Source organism: Monocercomonoides exilis (genome assembly GCF_001643675.1).
Source record: "Monocercomonoides exilis strain PA203 chromosome Unknown scaffold14-1859848, whole genome shotgun sequence".
NCBI lineage: Eukaryota > Preaxostyla > Oxymonadida > Polymastigidae > Monocercomonoides > Monocercomonoides exilis.
The window spans coordinates 1,401,894-1,421,471 of record NW_027150559.1 but is presented as its reverse complement, the minus strand read 5'-3'; the positions used below and the strand labels follow the sequence as shown (position 1 = coordinate 1,421,471).

The 19,578-nt window shown below is 43.4% G+C and overlaps 4 protein-coding genes across 4 annotated transcripts; 1 reads left to right on the top strand and 3 right to left on the bottom strand.

Annotated features, from left to right (window-relative positions):
* Positions 1–297: 297 nt before the first annotated feature.
* MONOS_2770 (uncharacterized protein) lies at positions 298–13,264 on the top strand (the record flags this gene model as incomplete). Its single annotated transcript, XM_067872718.1, has 2 exons — positions 298–1,295; positions 1,614–13,264. 2 exons carry the CDS (start codon positions 298–300, stop codon positions 12,838–12,840), a joined length of 12,225 nt encoding a protein of 4,074 aa, XP_067730485.1. The 3' UTR covers positions 12,841–13,264.
* Positions 13,265–14,118: 854 nt separating this feature from the next.
* MONOS_2771 (uncharacterized protein) lies at positions 14,119–16,929 on the bottom strand (the record flags this gene model as incomplete). Its single annotated transcript, XM_067872719.1, has 4 exons — positions 14,119–14,961; positions 15,264–16,576; positions 16,622–16,791; positions 16,892–16,929. 4 exons carry the CDS (start codon positions 16,927–16,929, stop codon positions 14,119–14,121), a joined length of 2,364 nt encoding a protein of 787 aa, XP_067730484.1.
* A 67-nt stretch (positions 16,930–16,996) lies between these two features.
* Positions 16,997–17,617, bottom strand: MONOS_2772 (uncharacterized protein; the record flags this gene model as incomplete). The annotated part of the gene is made up of 1 exon (XM_067872720.1): positions 16,997–17,617. The coding sequence occupies one exon, from the start codon at positions 17,615–17,617 to the stop codon at positions 16,997–16,999; it is 621 nt and encodes a 206-aa protein (XP_067730483.1).
* Positions 17,618–17,947: 330 nt separating this feature from the next.
* Positions 17,948–19,177, bottom strand: MONOS_2773 (uncharacterized protein; the record flags this gene model as incomplete). Its single annotated transcript, XM_067872721.1, has 1 exon — positions 17,948–19,177. One exon carries the CDS (start codon positions 19,175–19,177, stop codon positions 17,948–17,950), a length of 1,230 nt encoding a protein of 409 aa, XP_067730482.1.
* Between the last annotated feature and the right edge of the window lie 401 nt (positions 19,178–19,578).

Genomic DNA, 19,578 nt, shown 5'->3' with positions numbered 1-19,578 from the left:
ATCATTTCTCATCCTTTCAGAATACACTTCATGTGGATTAAAAGGGTATGCAATGGAAATATTTTTCTTTTTCTCTTTTTTCTTTTTCTTTTTATCTTTCATATATTCACTCTTTTTTATTTTTGGATTCTTCAAATATTTTTTCTTCATAAAGATAACATTTTATCCTTTTTGCTTTATTAGAAGAGAGAAGCAACAAAATCCGATGTTGAAGCAAGAAAGGGAGAAAATGCATCGTAATTGTAGTTATGGGCATGATCAAAATTATTCAAGATTTTGAAGAGCGCTTTCTTGAACATGAAAGCATCAAATTATCTGTTTGTTGTGCTTCTGCCTTTTATTACCAAAATGGCAACATGTGGAGGTATGACGGATAATTTCAGGCCAAAGGAGAGTGAGGAAGCAAGGGAAACATCAAATTTGCTTCTATTTATTCCCCCAAATTCTTTGCAGATGCTGCACAATAACGGCAATCCACCAGGGGATATGGAGAAAAATGATGGGAGAGAGAGTCAAAGCTGCGGGAGTTCGACTCGAATTGATGTGAGCATGCACATAATGAATTCCACTTTTTCAGTATGGAATGTTGAGATTTGTGTAAGAGAGAAAAATTCAGTGTTTTTCATCTACGAATCTTCTGTGTCTTTGAGCTGTTGCTCGATGAAACATTCAGCAAAAAGATGCATTCCTCCATTCGCGCAAACTGGTGGTTGTTTGTGTTGTGAGAACATTTCACTCACAACATCTGCTGCTGAAAAATGCATTCCTTCATTGATAGCTTCCCATCCAACTGAAGCGTTTTTAACACACGAAACATCAAACAGAGTGAGCATATCGAATTCTGCTTTTTCGTCTCTGCAACTGCAATCTTCTCCGTTTCTTTCTTCATCAGGAAAGGAAAATGTGGACTTGGAAAGATCTTCTTTTTGTAACATTTCGATCGCTTCAGCACAAACAATCAGAATTCCTTCTTCTATTTCAGAGAGTTTGAACTCGATTTCAGGATGCTCGTTCTGTGAAGTTTGCGACGTGTTTTATGGAGGTGTTATTCGATCAATAAACACTGAAGGCACAACATTGTGCTCATCCAACAACACATATCAACGATGCATCAGAAATGCAAATGCAAATGCTAATGCACTCTATTCAGGAGAATCTGGGCATCAAATTCTGACACAGTCAGAAACATTTGAAGACGATACATTTGATGGATGCATTTCTTTCGATTATGGTGGAGGAATTTATGTGTCACATTTGAAAGTTCAATTAACTGTAAGAAGATGTGAGTTTATTTCGTATGCTTTTTACATAATTTAACGAATTATAAAGATTTATAATTTCATTCTATAATTTTTTCCATTTCTTTTAATTCATTTGATGATATTTCTTCATTTTGTTTGTTTATGAACAATTATCAACATGTATACGTGAAGTTGCACAGCTCCTCATATTGGTGCTGTATATGCAGAAGCTGCTTGTGGTGTGACTGTTGAAAATACAATTTTTTCTTTTTGCTATTCAACTTCAAACGGAGTTGGTGCTCTTCAATGTCATAATTTTTCAGAGGGTTTTATATTGATCTCTGGATGTATTTTTGATAATTGCAACTCTAGCGACCATTATGCAGGTGCTATGAGGTTAGTGATGATTTTTGGTAGAGATGGAATGAAAGTTGATCCATTTTTAGTCGATAAATGCACATTTTTTAAGAACAAAGCAGGATCTTCCGCAGGAGCCTTATTAGTGGAATACGAAATTGACACTTCGTTTATGTTGAAAGAATCTGCCTTCCAGGGGAATATTGCTGGAAATGATGGTGGGGCATTTCAAATATATCAGTACAAAAGCATGCAAATTGGTGAACATTTTATTTTTATGAAATATTGCTTTTTTGATGGAAATACAGCAGGAAATGGAAATGGACATGATGTTTATGTTATTTATCCAAATTTGATTGACTGTCCATTTGAATTATCCTTCACAACCACGGAATGCCAAAGAATTTGGTTTAATAGCAGTCAAACAGATTATGATTTCTGGCTTGGAAAGGGGTTGCTGAAGCGTTATGTTTCCAGCAACGGAAGTGATGCTGAGTTGCTTTGTGGGAAATCGGAAGACAAACCTTGCAAAACGATTGAAAGAGCTGTGAGCAATTCAGGATATGCCACGGTTCAAGGAGTGAAGCTGTTGGCTTCCATGTTTGTTCCGCTTGTTTCGATTGACTGTGGAGAAAAGCACATTGAAGTTTCTGGGGAAAGCCATCTTAACTCAATTGTTCGAACACAATCCTTGGAAGCCTCTTCAGTTTTATTCAGCGTGTCGAGTGGGAGTTTGATGATAACAGCAATTCAAATCCAACATGATTCAACAGCACATCCATCTCCACGACTTTTTGTGGTGAGCTCTTCCGCAGGAGTGCTTTCTTTGTCTGATGTTCTCATTTTATCCCCAGGATCTGAGTCAGGAGGGAGTGAAATAGATACATCACCATTTGTGTTGAATATGAATTGCATTTCACTGAGAAATATGGAGATTCGGAATATGGTTCTTTCAGTGCCAATCTTCAGTGAAGTTGAACTATCTTCAACAATTTCACCGAGAATAGTGAATGTGACCTTTGAGAATATCACAAGAACCACTGGAAGTGGGTCTATTTTCTCCAGTTCATTGGATTCTGAGTGCTCTTTTGGCTTATCAAACACAACGCTGAAAAGCTGCTCTTGTGCAAATGGCGATGGTGGAGGGATGCATATTTCGATGCAAACAGGAAGCGAATTGCGAATTGGAGACAATTCAAATATCATGTTTGAATCGTGCTCATCGCCTGCTGATGAATCAAAGAAAGGAAAAGGAGGGGCGATGCATCTGACTTGCCTGAGCAACGAATGCAGTTTCAGGATTGAGCTTTGCTTCTTTGATGGATGTGATGCCTGGAAGGGAAAGAATGTGTTTGTGGAAGCACAGGTTTTGTCAGCTGTGATCAACAGCACTTCAATTGGATTTCATCCCCAAATTGGGATTAATGCGACAGACTTCAGTGAGTTGAGCGGAGTTGAAAGAGATAATCCTGAGATGATCATTCCACTTGCCTTGTTTCTGCGAACTTTTCAATCACCAGCATATGTGAGTGGGAAAGCAAATGGAAATGATTTCAGACTGTGCGGTTTTGCTGATTACCCGTGCAATACAATTGAAAAAGCTGCTGAGTATCGGTTTCCCAACTCGAAACGAGTTGTGAGGCTTGCGGGTATATTTGGATTTGAGGAGGAAATAACTTTGAGCGAGCAGTCATATGAGATGGATTCGAGTGACAAAGCTATTGGATTGCGAGTGGAGACAACAGAACCAAAAGAGCACGACTGGTTGGTGAAAAACAATGTGACGACAACACTCACAAACATCACCTTTGAGCTGGGGCAATCGATTTCAGGGCGTTCCACATTTGTATATTCGTTGGCCGGAGACATGAGAATTATTGACTGTGCGATTGATGGGATGGGCAATGCTAATGAGATTGGGTATGCATTTATCAGAGCGAGCGGTGGGTATGTGCAGATACTGAGGCTGAGATGTGGTGCTGAGAGAGATGTGTTGCTTGGAAGTTTCATGGTGCTTGTGGATGGAAGTGCGAAATGCACCATTGATCGATTGGCAATGAATAATGTGAGAGCAAGCGGGAGTGGAGGAGTGATCAGAATGACCACAAGCAGTTCAGCAGCAATACAAAATAGTTCATTAGGAAATTGTGCTTTGGAGAAGAGTGGAATGATTCACATTGAGGCGTGCTCGTTGTTGAAGCTGAAGAACACATCATTTGATAACATCACGAGAACATCTGGGGGTGGTGCTTGCGTTTCTTTTCAAACAGATAAGGCAAGCAGATTTGTTGTTGATGTTGAGAACTGCTCATTGAAAGGATGCAGAGTGGGTGGAAATGGAAATGGAGGAGGAGGAATGTGTGCGGTGCTGGGTAAGGCGAGCGAGCTGAATGTTTCATCGACTACGTTTGAAGAATGCAGTGCACCCTCAGAAAGCGGAACGAATGGGCGAGGAGGAGGGATGCTTCTTCATCTTTTGGATTCTGAGGCAAGATTTGAGCTGTCAGAAACACTTGTTTTCAGATTGAACGAGGCAGAGCATGGAGCAGATCTGTTTGTGTTATCTCCAGATTTGGCAACAAGTGTGAGAAAAGAACAGATTCAATTTCCAATTCACATTTCTGATCTCAGCTCGTTGGCGATGGGGATTGACTCAAAGTGGGGAGACTTGATCATTCCACTGAAATATTATCTTATAGACGATCCTGAGGCGATGTTCATGAGCAACAGTGGAGTGGATGTTGTTGTGTGCGGATTTGAAGAGTTCAGGTGCCAAACAGTTGATTATGCATTGAAGAGAGTGATGGGGAAAGAAAGAAAAGTGCGATTTGGAGAAACGTATTCATTTTCAGAGAATGTGATTCTGAACGAAAGTGAAGGATACAAGTTTTGTGGGGTTGCAACAAGAACGAGGATGGAAATGAAGGGGAATGAGACTGAAAGTGAATGTGTGATTGAAGTATTTTCGAGAGTCATGTTTGAGCTGTTTGTGCTTGTTCTTCCTGGATCGCTTCCATCTGCTCAAACAAGTGTGTTTCAAGTATCAGGAGCTGGTGGAGAGCTGCAAATTGAAGAATGTGCAATTGAGTGCGAGCCTTCTGTGACTCAGTGCAATTATTCGTTCATTCACCTTCAAAGTGGAAGTCTTTCAATGGTCGGATTCAGGATAGAAGCTGTGCAGTTTGCATCAGCTCCCATCCTGTGCTTGAAAGGAAATGGAAAAGCATTGATGAACAGTGTCTTTATCAGTGATGCGCAGATGACAGATGCAAATGGTCTTGTTGAATATGCATCTGAGAATTCACTTTTGCTGGCTAATGTGACAGCACAAAGCTGTGGAAACAAAAATTGCGGATTCATTTGTGACAGAGAAGGAAGGGATCTTTCGATAACAAACAGCTCATTTCAGGGAGTGAATGAATTGGAAGGGAATGGAAGTGTTGTGAATGGAGTGATTGGTGATGAGTGCATGATGAGTATTTATGATGTTGAGATTGAAGGCTGTGGAACATCAAAGGGATGCGGGGGAGGAATAAGCGTGGTGCTGAAAGGAACAGGAGTGATGCGGCTGGGAAGTTTGGAGTGTGAGACATATTTTGGGAAGTGTTCAGCCATTGGTGAAGGATCAGTTGGAGGATATGGAGGGGGAGTGATGCTGAGGTGTGAAGAAGGGGGAAGAGATTTTGTAATGACGAAGTTGACTTTTGGATCAGATGACTCAGCTAATTCAGCAAGCTTTGGAGGCAAGAATGTGATGATTGAGTGTGAGAGCTTGTCAGAGCTTATGAATGAAACAACATTCAATTTTTCGTTTGATGTTGAAGTTGACAAGAATCCGGACTTGCAAGAGTTGATGGGAATGGAAAATGAAAATGCCGGACGGCTGATTCCGCTTGTGGTGCTGTTTCGCGAAAAGCCCACAATTGGATATGTTCATGGGAGAGATGGAGGAATGGATCACGCAAAATGTGGGTATTTTGATTTTCCGTGCAGCACACTGAAATATGCAGGGAAAGCCTTGTTTGGAACATCATTGGCTGTGTTGCGTCTGCTGTCGCCTTTTTCAATTGAAGAAGAAATTGTTGTTGATTCACAGGCAATGATAATTGACGGAGAGATGCAGATGCAGCAAGTTGTTGTGAATGAATCAGGAGAAGGTGATAGGGAAAAGGAAAGCATGATTGAAACAATGCAAGATGTGAAGTTTTGCAATTTGGCATTTATTGTTTCAAGATTCGAAGAATCGACAAAGGAAAGTGTGTTTCTGTGCAGTGGCAATGTTTTGAGAATTGAAGGATGCTCATTTTCAGCCGAAGAAGGGATAGTTGAAGTTACATGTGTTTGTTGCATAGGAGGAAAGATTGAGATGGTGAAATGTGAATATTTCAACTTTGAGACACTTGGAAAAGGGATGATTGTGATTGATGGGGTTGGTGTGGAAGGTCTGATTGATGAAGTGACAATTAGGAATACTACAAGGGAAGGAGGAGGGAGTGTGGTGGAATTGAAGCAGGGGAAGGAAGTAGTGATTGCAAACTCAATGCTGAAAGAGACAGAATTTCCTGATGGGAATATGATTGTGATTGGAAATAGAGAGGAGGGATGTGGAGCGAGCCTGACGATGAGGAACAACACATTTTTGGAGATAACGAGAAATAATGGAAATGGAGGGGTGATGAATGGGGATGTGAAAAATGGAGAATGCATTGAGATTACAAACTGCACTTTTGAAAAGTGTGGTTGTGAGGCAGATGGTTCGATGGGAGGAGGAATAGTGATGATTGTGAGAGAAGGAGGGAGGTTTGTGTATGAGCGCAATAAGATGGACAAGTGCACTGTGCCATCTGGAAGCGGAAAGGGAGGAGGGCTGTATGTGAGGTTTGAGAGCACGAACATCACATATTCGATGAAAAACAATGAGTTCAGAAACAGCGTGGCAGAAAAGGGAGATGATGTGTATCTGGTGTGTGAGTCACCGTGGCTGATACTTCTTCCGACGTTATGGTATGGAACAGCTACGAATGCGACAGTTCAGAAGCTGATGTGGGTTGAAGAGCTTTCTGATGCAAGCAAGGAAGGGTCAATCATAAGTTATTTGTTCCCGTCTTTGGGATCGTATATGTTTGTGGATGGAACAGGGAACGACGGTCAGAACTGTGGATTGAAGGAAAATCCGTGCTTGTCAGTTGATGTGGGGTTTTCTCGGATGAAGGATGTGCATGTGATCATGCAGCTTGAAGGGGAGGCAGAAGTGAATGGGATAATCAATAGAAATGGAAAATCACTGACGGTGCAAGGGAATGATGAGGCACAGAAAATGGTTGTTGGGGAGGAAGGAAAATTTGAGCAAACAGAGGGAGAGGCATTGACATATTTGATTTTTTCAGTTCTTGAGTTTGTTCTTCCGCGAGCACCGATGAATCTAGCAGAAAAACAGTCAGTTGTGGAAGTGAGGGTGGGGCAATGCACTTTTGTTGATTGTTCATTTTCTGGCTGTGAAAATGCGCAAAATGAATGTGGGAAATGGATTGTTGCAGTGAAAGGAGGATTCGTTCATTTTGACAGGGCTGTGATGAAAGGAGTGCATTTTGCAGGAAGTGGGATTGCAGTGTGCAGCGGTGGAAGCACAGCTTTTGAAAACTGCACAATCGATGATATGCATACAAACGGTGTTGGACTTGTTATGAATGAAGCAGGATCTGATGTGTCCTTGCAAAATTCAACAGTTACGAAATGCATTGTGGGGTTGAGCTCATGTTTTGTGTCAAAAAGAGGAGCCAAATTGAGCATCAATGAAGAGAGCTCTTTTGAGGATGTTCAAACTGAAAGCATGCGAGGTGGATGCATCAGATGCGAATTGGGAATGAATGATCAAATCAAAGTTGAAGCTGTATCATTTCTGAAATGTGCAGCAGATGAAAATGAAGGAAGAGGAGGAGGAGTGTATTTGGATGTGTTGGATGAAAGCGAGAACAACATCAGATTTTCAGAAGTGCGATTCAAAGGCAATCAAGCGTTTGAAGGGAAGGATTTGTTTGTCTCATGCAAGAAACTGAACGAAACGGTGACAAGCGCGAGGTTTGGATTTGAGTATGAAGACGAAGAAGGAGTGTTGGTTGATATGAAAGGAAGGGATCAAGATCGGTTTGAAGAAAGTGTGGATCTTCGGTTGTTTCTTGTTGAAAGAAAGGCGGAGGAAGTGTTTGTGTCTTCGGAGGGATATGATGCAGCTGGGTGTGGAAGCGAGATTTTTCCTTGTTGTTCTGTGTGGAGTGGGATTAACCATATTGGTGGGAATGAAGAGGAAGCTAAAAGGAGACTTGTTGTGATGGATGAAAACAGAATTGAAGATTGCTTCATGTTTGATGAAGAGGTGGCTTTTGATGGTCATGTGAATGAAGAGGAAGAGGTGAAATGGAAGCTCATTCACTTTGCCAGCTCAACAACTGGAAGTGGCATGATTTCAGTGATTGCTTCGAGCAACTCACTCAGTTTGCTTTCGCTGAAGCTTGAAATTCCTTCATCGTTTGAGGAGAAATTGATGTCACTTATCTTGTCGAGTGGAAAGCTTCGATTTGAGAATTGCACTTTTGCTGTGATGGTGACAGACGTGGTTGAATTCTCGCTTGTGAAAACAACGAATGGGACATGCTCGATGATAGGGTGCTCATTGCAATGTTGTCTGTTTGCCATTTCTCCGTTTGTGGTTTCATCTTCGCTGGAGCTTGAACGCTGCAACTTCTCTCAAATAGAGAATACTGAGAGTAATGAAGGTGGTGTGATGAATGTGATATTGAAAGAAGAAGAATATGTTGCGATCAAGGATATTAATGCATCAGTCTGCTCGCTATCAGCTGATCGCGGTAGAGGAGGGTTTTTGTTTTTGAATTGCCAGAATTGCAGCAACAGCATGCCTTTGCTCATGGATGTTGGTGTGAAGTTTGACAAGAACAGAGCAGAAATAGGAAAGAATATATTTATTTTGGCAGCTGATTTGAACAGCACGGTGAGGGTAGATACATTCAGATTTGATTATGAGTGGATGAAGGAAGACGGATTGCTGTTTGTTGGGAGCGACAACATTCATTCAGACAAAGATTTGTTTATGTTCCTCGTTCCATACAGCTCATTTGAGATATTTATCTCATCGAATGGATTTGATGTGGCCCGATGTGGAAGCAAGGAAGATCCATGCAGAACACTTTGGAAAGGAATGAAAAACATGAAAGACGGAGAAGAAATGAAAACAATTCAGATTGAAGGATCAACCATCGTTCAAGATTCATTCAATGTGTCCAGCTTCAAGTTTGAAAAAGCGGAGACAATGGGTGAAGAAAATGAAAAGGCTGTGCTGTTTTTGGAGAATGCAGTTGAAGATGGACTGGATTGCTATTTGGTGAATCAGAAAACACTTTCGTTCACAGACATTGCACTTCACTTGAGAACTGGAATTGATAATGCTTGCAGAACTGCAGTTGTGAATAGAGCTGGGAAGTTGGAAATGACTGGATGCTCATTTCGCTCAGATGCTCAGCAAAGCGCTTCATGCAGATGCGTGTTTGTGGAGATGAATGCAGGAGAACTGGTTGTGAAAGATTTGTTGATGGACTCCAGCAGTGTTGGAAGCAGTGTTTTTGTGATCAATGAAGTTGGTGTTGCTTGCACAATGGAGAGTGTTCATTGCTCATCTCTGAATGAAACAGAAGGATGTGTTTTCACAGTGAAGGAAACTGAAGAGCAAATGCGCACGAAGAATGGGAAAGAAATGAGCAGCATTTTGATTGAGAATTGCTCGTTTGTGGGAATGAAAAAAAGCGATGATGGAGCAAGCGTGTGTGAGATGAAAGGAGAGAGAGGGATTGAGCTGAGAATTGAGGGCAGTTTGTTTGTGGACAACAAAGCAGAAGCATGTGAGAAAGGCGGAGTGATGCTATTTGTGTTAAGTGGGTCTGGGGCATTTCGCATTTCGAGGTCGACGATAAGTCGGTGCTGTTGCAGCCAGAAAGGGAAAGGAGGAGGAGTGTATTTGAGGAGCAGAGAAACAGGAAGGCTGAATTTTGTGTTTGAGAAGATGAATTGGAGTGCAAACACAGCAGGCGTAGGGAACGATATTTTTGTCGAGTGCTATAACATCACGAGCCAGATCAACGAAACGCAATTTCATTTCGATCTGAGAGAGAAGTATTATGTTCAGCTGAATGCGATATATGGGGCTGATGTGACTGAGCACACTGGAGATACAAACTTGATCGATTTCATCACAATCCATCAGAGCGATACGATTATTGTGTCGAGCATGAATGGGTCGAATGAGCGCCAGTGTGGCACGTACACTCTTCCGTGCTATTCAATTGATTATGGGCTGATGCACCTGACTTCAGAGTTCATGAGCCTTGTGTTTGCAGATGGAGCAAGTGTGATCAACGGGGAATTGCGGCTGGAAGAGATGAGTCTGAGTTCTCGAGGGAGAGAATTGTGCAATGTGGAAGTGTGCTCTTCAATCAAATGTTCCAGAGAGGCTCTGATAGAAACAACAGGCGCTGTGTCAATGTCAAGACTGAAATTTGTGTTTGAGCCGGAGTTTGCTTCACTTCATTCTATTCTTCTTTTCCCTGAAGGAGGATTGCTGGAAGTGACAAACTGCACATTCAGCACCAAAGTCACAGAGGGAATGGGAGATCAAGCACAAGCGAATATTCCATTTTGCATTGTGCGAATTGAGAGAGGTGAATGCATGCTTGAGGGCTGTGTGGTGTTAGATCTTTCACTGTCTGATTCGGCTGTCTGTATGTTTCAATCTGCAATCCTTTCCTTGATTTCGTGTGACTTTTTCGATCTCGCGATGGGGACAAACCTTGTTAATACAGTTGAAGGAGAGCAGTTGACAATAGAAAAAATGAGTGCAATAAATATAACTTCATCTGATAATAGGGAATCGTTGATATCATGTTTGAAAATGAAAAAGATGGTGCAGCTAACGAATTGTTCATTGAGAAATATTCTTGTCATAAATAGAGAAGGAAAGGGAAAATGCATTTTGGCGATGGAGAGTGCAAATACAGTGATTGAGAGCTGCCTTTTTGATGGTAACACGAATGAAAGAGAATTTATGAAGGAGAGAATTTTGAATGAAAATGACAACGAGAATGAGATATGCAAGTGGAATGGATCAGCTTTGGAAGCAATAAGTTGCAATATGAAAATGAAAGATTCAGCAATAACAAATACACCAGAAGGTGGACTTGCAATTAGCGGAGGAAGCATTGTCATTGAAATGGGGTTGTTCACAAATAACAATCCAAGATTCACAAAATACCCATCACTGAGAAGAAACATTCTCTGCTCTGATTCGGGAGTGTTGAACGTGATGAGTCTGAAAGGAGGAGATGGATTGAAGGATGATTCATCTCTTTGGATATTGAATGAAGGATGTGAATTGAGCGGGATTGTTACCGAGAGATTGTCATCCTTCTTCATTCCAGAGTTGGAAATAGTCGAAATGGAAGAGATGGGTGCAGAACTTCTTCTGAGGTTCAAAGGAAAGCTGTTGCTTCCATGCAACGTATCGTTCAAGATTGTGAAACAAGTTGGTGATGAAGATGTTGTGGAAAGATATGAATTCAATGAAGAAGGATATGTCTCCGAAAATGAAGTGGATGGAAAAGTTCCCATTGAAACAATAAACAATGCAGGAGAAGAGACAGAAGTGAGTGTGAGTGTTCTGTTTGGAAAGAAAGAATCTCCTTCATCGACTGATTCTTTCATCCTGAAGAACAGAAGTGAAACTCAAGGAAAGGGAGATGACAGAATTGTTGAAGGAGGAAAAGAAGGAAAATCATATTGGTTATTGATTGTTTGCGTTGTGGTTGTTATAATACTGCTTGTGGTCATAATTGTTCTGGTTGTTCGGTGGAAGAAAGTGAAGGAAAGAAAAGAGGAATTGGAAGAGATTGTGAATGACAACATCAGAAAGGATCCAAAAGCGTTTGAGATGATGACGATGGAGATGTCACCTGAGGAGCAGTGGAGGAGAGCAGAGAAAGAGGCAGAGAAGAAGAACGATGAGAGGATAAAGAAGAGAGTGCATGAGAAAAGCTTGGGACATTCAGAGTCATCAGAGCATCTTCTGTCTGAGAGTGGTTCAACTGAATACATCCTGGGGAGAGATTCGGACAAGATCCCAGAATGGATGCTGGAGAAGGTTGATGAAAAAGAAGAAGAGATAAGGAAGAGAACTACATCGCCTTCCATTTCATCAACTTCATCCACTTCAACGACTGATTCAGATTCCACATTTGTTCGTGGGGAGGATCTGTGTCCAACCACTTCGTCAATGTCAAATCTGGTGGATGCGATGGCCTGCTCATCTCCACATGAGAAACTGATTGTGGATCTGAGGGATTCACTGTTCATGTTGCTTCATGGGAGGAATGAGAAGAAGGAGATGGCAATTGGGAGTTTGAAGGAGAGGGAAATGACAGCTGCTCAAATCCTGTTCTGGGTGGCGAATGGAGCACTTCATTCATTTGATGAAGAAAAGGAATTGCCTTCGCTGGCCAATCTGAGTCCTCACATTGTGCTGTTCTCAGAGCACATGGTGATCTGCATTGCCCTCCACTCAGACTGCTCATCTTCAGATGATTCCGATTCATCATCCATCTGTTCGATGTCCATGGTTTCTTCATCCTCATCGAATGTTTCGGTGATGAGCGAGAGATTCACCGACTCACCACCACCTTCATCAGCGTTTGAGGATAGTGAAGACAACAGGAAGGAGTGTCTGAGGTGGAAGGCGCCTGAGCTGCTGATGAACAAGAAGATGGGAGCAACAAAGGAGTCGGTGGCATTCTCGATTGGGATGATGGTGTGGGAGTGTCTGACACTGGATATCCCGTTTGTAGAATACGAGGCAGAGGTGGCAGGAGATAAGATATCGAAAGGAGAGAGGCCGAATGTTGAGAAGATCCGAGGGAGTGAACTGTATGAGGTTGTTTGGTCATCGATGGGAAAGGACTGGAACGATCGTCCGACACTGAGCGAGATGAAGCGGGAGTTTTATGGGCATTTCCCGGCAGGGGCTGTGATTGTGACGATGTCGGATGCGATCTGTGAAAGGGACGGGGGGAGCACGAGAGAGAGGGAAGGCAGTCTTGTGAGTGGGGAAGAAGGCTATTCGACAGTTTTTGAGAACACATCAGAGGCGACAAAGAAGACAGAAAAGCAGGAGATGAAAGAGCGGTGAAAGTGAGATGGAAAAGGAGAATGTGAAACAAAAAAAAAGGAGAGAGATCAAAGGAGAATGAGATATTTCTTTGCATCGAAGAATTTGTGAAAGAGTTTGTGAGATGTGTTCTGTAATTTGGTTGTGGTTTTTTCTTTTCAAAGAATGAGTGGATATTAATAATTAGTTGAAAAGAGGAGTTTGTTTTATTTGGGATGGGAGTGATTTGATGATCACAATCAGCTGCTCACAGGTCAAAGGATGATCGTTGCCGTTATTTGAAATCGAAATAATGGAAACATTTGTTTGAGGAGATGTGAGCAACTGACGGTTTTGTTTGTTTTGTTATTTTTGTTTGTGATTTGAGAAAAATGTCAATTTGTTTTTGAATGTTTTTTTTTTCTCATTAAAATACAATTAGAAAAACAAGTTTTGATAAAAACGCAGTGAGACAGGTTTGCTCAGAGATAATGAGTGTTGATCACGATTTATGGGCGGTTTAAGTGAAAACTTCGCCCAATCCCAAATGACGTGGAAAAAAGGGCGAGATAGAAGTACAAAACAATAACATTAAAATAAAGAAATAAATAAATAATGCATTGTCCGCTTCACTTCACCACCATCTTCGCCTTTTCGCCTTGGTCACGAAGACCAGAGGGCAGGGGACGTTGCCCCTCGGAGCTCCCACCTGCAGGCTGTGCAGGGATCCGGTGAGGCGAGTAATCCTGGAGCAGAAAGAAAAACCACTCTCGCTTTCGCGAGGCGTGGAAAAGAAAACTGCGTGTGCTACGCTCTGCCTCCCGCTCCTCTGTTACATCGGCAGAGCAAACTCTATCATTGCGCACTGTGTGGATTGCTCTGACTCTTCTGTGTTATAACCAATCGCTCTCGTGTTAAGGAGAAGGCTTTTGATTAATACTGTTTATCCAATCTATTTGTATATTTCCAGATCCTAGCTGTACACTAATCACTTTGGGCGTTTATTCTTTCTTTCTCTCCTTCTATATCTCGCCCTTTTTTCTAGTCATCTTCCCACACCCTTCTGGCTCACCATCGCACCACTCCGCATATCGTCTCTCCATCCGCCTTCCTATTATCTCGGAGCAAACCTGTCTCACTGCGTTTTTATCAATTCGCAATGGAGCGAATCTACAAACGCAAGGAGCAGGTTTGCTCCTCGATAATGAGTCTCGAAATCCCTTTTCTTTCCGAATGTGTGATCTAAAACCCTCCTGCCTAGCACGCTCAAGTGCGGCGGATGAGTTGAGAGAGTGTGTGTAGTGGTGCGGACCTCCTGCTCTAAAGCCGCTCTCTCTTGGGATATCTTTGAGGCGACATCGATTTGGCCCTTGCCTCTTCAGTGTCATTTCCTATCTGTCCAATACTCCTTCCGCTACGCCTCTTCCGATCTTTTCCCCTCCTCTTCGGCGGAGTTGGATCCTTCTCTCCCGTCAGCTCACAGATGCTGTTGGGGATTATGGAGGGTGTCTTCTGGCAACTCGATTGTCGGGATGCTGAGTTTCGTGACTTAGCCGTTTCGCCTCTGTTTTCTTCTCCACTCGGCAATTTCTTTCTACCTCTTGATCGCTTTCTCGTAAGCTTCTTCCCTATCTCAGATCCCGCTTTGGGTACTTCCTCTGTGCGATCTTTCATATCTGCATCTGCTATCTCCAGCGTCCCCTCCTTCGAATCTCCGCTCTTATCTGGCTTGTGATCTTCTCCCCTCTGGAGTACTGATACACCTATTGTCTCCAGGATCCATCTCGTGTCTTGCACCGGTAACACGGTATAATATTCCTGGGTCACTCTCGAACCCGGCGCCCATCTCGCATACACATTGATCGCCTTCCAGTCCGCTCCCTCTTGTCTAGCTAAGTGTGTAATCACTGCGTGTCTTATCGAGTACGCGGTAAATGTGTCGGGTATTCCGTTCTCTCTCAAGACAGCCACTAATTCTTCTTTAATCCTCTGCAAGTTTGCAGGTTGCCTCTCTCTGATATCGAACCAAACATGTTCGTCTCTAAGGGTTGTTTTTGTATAATCCATCCAGCGTTGGAGCGCTACAACCGCATCGATACGTGGGTTGGGGTGTTTCCGTATTATAACTTTGATAATCTCACCTCCCGACGTCTTGGTTCGTACCTGTGTTTGGATAGAGTTATCTTTAAATGTTGTTGTCTCCCTTCTCATTCTTTCCAGCTCAGCTGGCCTTTAAGCACCAAAAATCATGGTGAGGATGAGGGCTCTCCTCTGGAGTGTTCGTGTATCTTTTACGTCGTAGGTGATTTCAGCCCATTTTGTAATGATTGTCAAGTCCCACATCAACTTATATCGCTTGCCCCTTCTTGGCTTCTCTTCCACATAAGTCTTTTGAAATATTTCTATGTCCTTTCGATCAATCTTGATCTACCAAAAAGTTTAATGGAATCCAGTACTTTCCGTACTGTCTGATAAATCACTCCACTCGACAGGTTAGTATTTGAAAGTGTTTCGGTAAACTCCGCTATAATCCATTTTGCGTCTTTGTTTGTGAGGGGGTCAGTGTCATCCATGCTCTCCCTATCAAGGAATTGTTTGAATCTTCGCAGGGCTCTCCATGTATCTCTTTCACTCTTCTGATTTTTTAGTATTGCTGCTGCTATTTCCTTAGCTCCCACATATTCTCCCCGTGTTAGGAAGAGATCTCTTCCTTGTATATTCTCATCTCCAGTGTGACGGATATCACCTCTCCTGGGGGTAGTTTCCAGCCTTCCCTTCTCATCTTCGCTCCCGGTATCATGCACTCCTGAAAGATCCCCAGGGTCTTTATCGAATGCCCATGCTGCAGTAGCGGGGTCCAGGTCTGCCCCCGCCAGGCTGGCGGAATCAGAATCGTTAGTTCCCTCTGGGCTTCCTTCATCTTCTCTTTCAGGGTCCGTCCAATGTTTCTCAGGAACGGATGGACTAGCACTGTGTCGTCTTCTGGTGTTTCTCTCTCTCTCCTCCTTCTCAGAGAGGATAGTCTCCAAGTACTTCTGCAGGGTACCGGTGCAATCTGTTCTAAAATTGTATCTGGTTTTCTCGGTGCGATTGTTTGTACTATCTCTGCGACTTTCTTCCCCCTCAGTGCATAGTCCGGCTTTTTCGCCATTCGGCTGAGTGCATCTGCCTCCGTGTTCTGCTCTCCCGGGAGATGTTCCGTTTGTATCGTAATGTCCAGGCTGTTCAGTTTCTTCTCCAATGCTCTCAGTGTTGGGATGAGCGATGGCGCTCCCTTCTTCCTCTGTATTGTCCATCTCGTGGACATATTGTCTGTCTTCAGACGAATATGGTCTATCTTTTGTTGTTGCAGCCATGCTCCCTTTCTCTCTAGTGTCCTCAACACTGCTCTGGACTCCTTCTCGTTTATCGCTAACGCACTCTCCTGGAGGGTCCAACTCCCGTGGACATATATCTTCTCCTCTTTGTTCTCCCTCGGTATTGTTAATACTGCACCCCAACCCAGCTCTGACGCATCCGTTGTCAGCTCTGCTGATTTGTTTCTTCTCCTCAGACACTTCGGTCTGTTCTCTAGAAGGGTTTTCCTCCGGTGTGTTAATTCTCCCATTATCATTGGGCTGACTATCACCGTTCCCTTCCAGCCTCTGAGGGCTATTGCCTGCCTCAGCACGTACTGCATGCGCTTCATCCACAAGCTCGCTGGTGGGTGTTGTAACCTCGCAAAATTCAGCCTCCCGAGGAGTGCTGCCAGGTCCCTCGTCTTTTGTCTCTTTTTCTTCTTTGCCAGTGTTATCCAGGTTCGCACATTCTCAAGGAGCAGCACTCTCTTCCTCTCTTGGAGCGTCACTTCCATCTTCTCTGAGTTCCACAACCATCCCAGAAACTCCACGCTCCTTGTGGGTTCCAACTTCAGTTTCTCCTCCGACAGAATCCAGCCCAGATTCCTCAGGAACTGGGCTATCTCCTGTGAGATCAATCTCAATGCATCCCTGTCTGGGTGCATGAGGAGAATGTCGTCCAGGTATATCACTAGCTTCCCTCTCCACTTTTCTCTGATATATGACGCCGCCCGTCTCATTATCTTCGTGAAAACTCTGGGCGCATCTTTCGCTCCAAACGGCATCCCCACATTAACGGAGCACTGATTCTGAAAGCTGAAGCACAAGCAGGGACTGAATTGTTCATCCACATTGACATGTTAATATGCACTCGATATATCCAGAGTGGTCATCCAATCGTTCTCCTCCAGGAGTTCAACAACTGTCTCCTGGGAATCCATCTTGAAATGCTTTCCCTGCACTTCCTCGTTTAGCTTCCTGCATTCTAGCATCTTTCTCCACTTTCCGTTTTTCTTTCGCACCATGAATGTCGGATTGAACCACTTCACCTCCGACTCCTGTATGGGCTTCACCACTCCTTCCTTCAATTCCTCCTCAAAGAGGGATAAATAATTGTTCGTCATCTCTGTCATCCCCCGAAACTGTTGTCTGTGTTTTCTCTCCTCGAGTGAGCTTGGAGACTGGAGACTCTTCCATCGAGCTGTTATACCACGGCTCACTAGTTTGTCTCCACCAATCTTCCTCCACTCGTTCGGTCTGTTCACTAGTCTCCCAGGAAGTGGCTCCCTCGGTAGTCCAATCACTATACTCTCCCTCACTCCTGGCGTCTTGTGGCCATGCTGCATCTGTGGAATCTCTTCTCCTTCGAGAAAACATGCAATAGCTGTCTTCGAGCTCACCTCCAGGGCGCTCCCAATTTGGTTCCCGGAAACAGTCCCAGAAGCTCTGCAAATTATCTTCTCGTTCATCCTCTCGCTCATCTGTCTCGTCACTCGGGGATATTCGGAGTCTCCTCCTGTTCTCTTTGTTTCGTGTCGCACATCTTCTATCGATATATCTCTCGCCGACCCCCTGTGATTTCTCGTTCTCTCTCCCTCCACTGGTCTAACGAGCTCAGAGTTTCTGTGATGTTCATCTGTTGTTTCTGCATTTCCGTCTCTGATCGCGTCTCGCCCGGAGCTACTGTTTCTTGTTGAAAATTCATTTCGTTGTAATTTGATTCTTTCTCTTCTCTTTCTCGGTCCCGCAGCAAAGCGCGGCTCTCTCTTCTTTCTCTTCTCTCTCTCCTCTCTTCCTCTCTACTCCTGCAACTATTTGTTGAATCCAATTGTTGATTCCACAGCTGTCCCTCCTTGGGTCCTTGAGGAGGCTGGGGGCAATGGTCCAATGATAGGGGCTGGCCTCCCAGCGACGGTTGGAACAAACTGGGCCTGGAACTGGGGTGTTCTCTTCTTTCCTTTGAAGTCTGTGAAGCTCCTGCCATATCCTCTTCTCTGGAGCTGTCTGTATACAAATCCTTGGGTGCTCCTTCCCGAACTGTATCTTCTCGGGAGTCCCCCTCTGGCTGTTGTGGGCCCGAAACCTGTTGTGGAGTCGTGAGATGCACCGTATCCTGCTGCATCTCCCTCTGTTTGAAAAAAGCTAGTGCTCTCCACCAGTTTTCTCAGGTTCTCCGGCACTTCCTTAGCCATTCCTCCTTCTAAAAAGCCTTTCGCGCTTTCCCAGCTCGATTGAGGAATAACTTTCAACAAGTTAATTCTGCTGATACAGTCGGCGATAAGCGCGTATGCGCAAAACAATCCTCTCAGTCGTTCCTTCTCCTCTCCCATGAGGTGCGTTTTCTCCAATTCCTTCACCGTGAGGGCGGCGATCGCTTTCGCTGCTTCAAAGCCCGATTCTTGGGCAGGCTGGAGGATTTCAATTGCTCGGCTCGCTTCTTGTGAATCTCTTCTCCCCATTGTTGTAATAGCTGTTCTCGTTAGCGCGTTCCAGCTTGTATTTGTGAGTCCCGTGAAAAATTCCTTCTCGCTCTCCAAAATAAAGGTTTTCAATATGTCCTCATTCATTCGTAAGGATCCCGCCTTACAGAACTCGAAGAATTTCCTCAACTCGCTCGCTTGTCTCCGGGGTGTCAACCACTCCCGGGGAAAAATTCTTGTGAAGTCTTCTGTTCCTTCTTTCTCTCGCAGCGCTCCCAGCTCTTCAGAATCCCATTCGCTATCTTCTTCATCTTCCCGTCTCATCACTCGACTATATGAACGACGTAGTCTCTCACGCTTTCCTTGTTTCCCTCTCGCGATCAGATCACCAAATTCTGCATCCGACTCCGACTCGCTCGATCTCGATCTGCTTCTTCTCCTAGCTCGTTCCCTCTTCACCTTTCTCATTGGCAGTATCCCCGTAGCTCCAGACTGCATTGACAGTGTTTGGCTTCTTGTGATTTCTTCAATCATGTCTTCTACACTTGAAAGCCTGTGCATCAAATCAAAACTTCTATCTTCGCCGTCGCTATTAGGTACTCCAACCGTATCTTGCGTCATTTAAAAAGCGGACAATGGTATGCAAAGAAGTTCTGTTATTGGAGAAGTTTGATCAATAACCACCCATAATTTATAATAACACTCATTATTGAGGAGCAAACCTGCTCCTTGCGTTTGTAGATTCGCTCCATTGCGAATTGAAACTGAAATCACAATAAATAATCGAAATACATATTTGTCCACATCACATCTATCCGTAGCAAATAATTTTGAAATGTGAAACATTTGTAATAAAATTGAAAACAAATTATAATTGCAATTAATTCCGTTTCAAAGCAAAAATTTAATTTTTTTAAAAAAACAGTTTCATTCGCCTTTCACACATAAGATATTTTTCTTCAACGAAAAGAAGAATTCTTGTTTTTCAAGTTGAAGAATATAAACAAATTACAATGAAATGG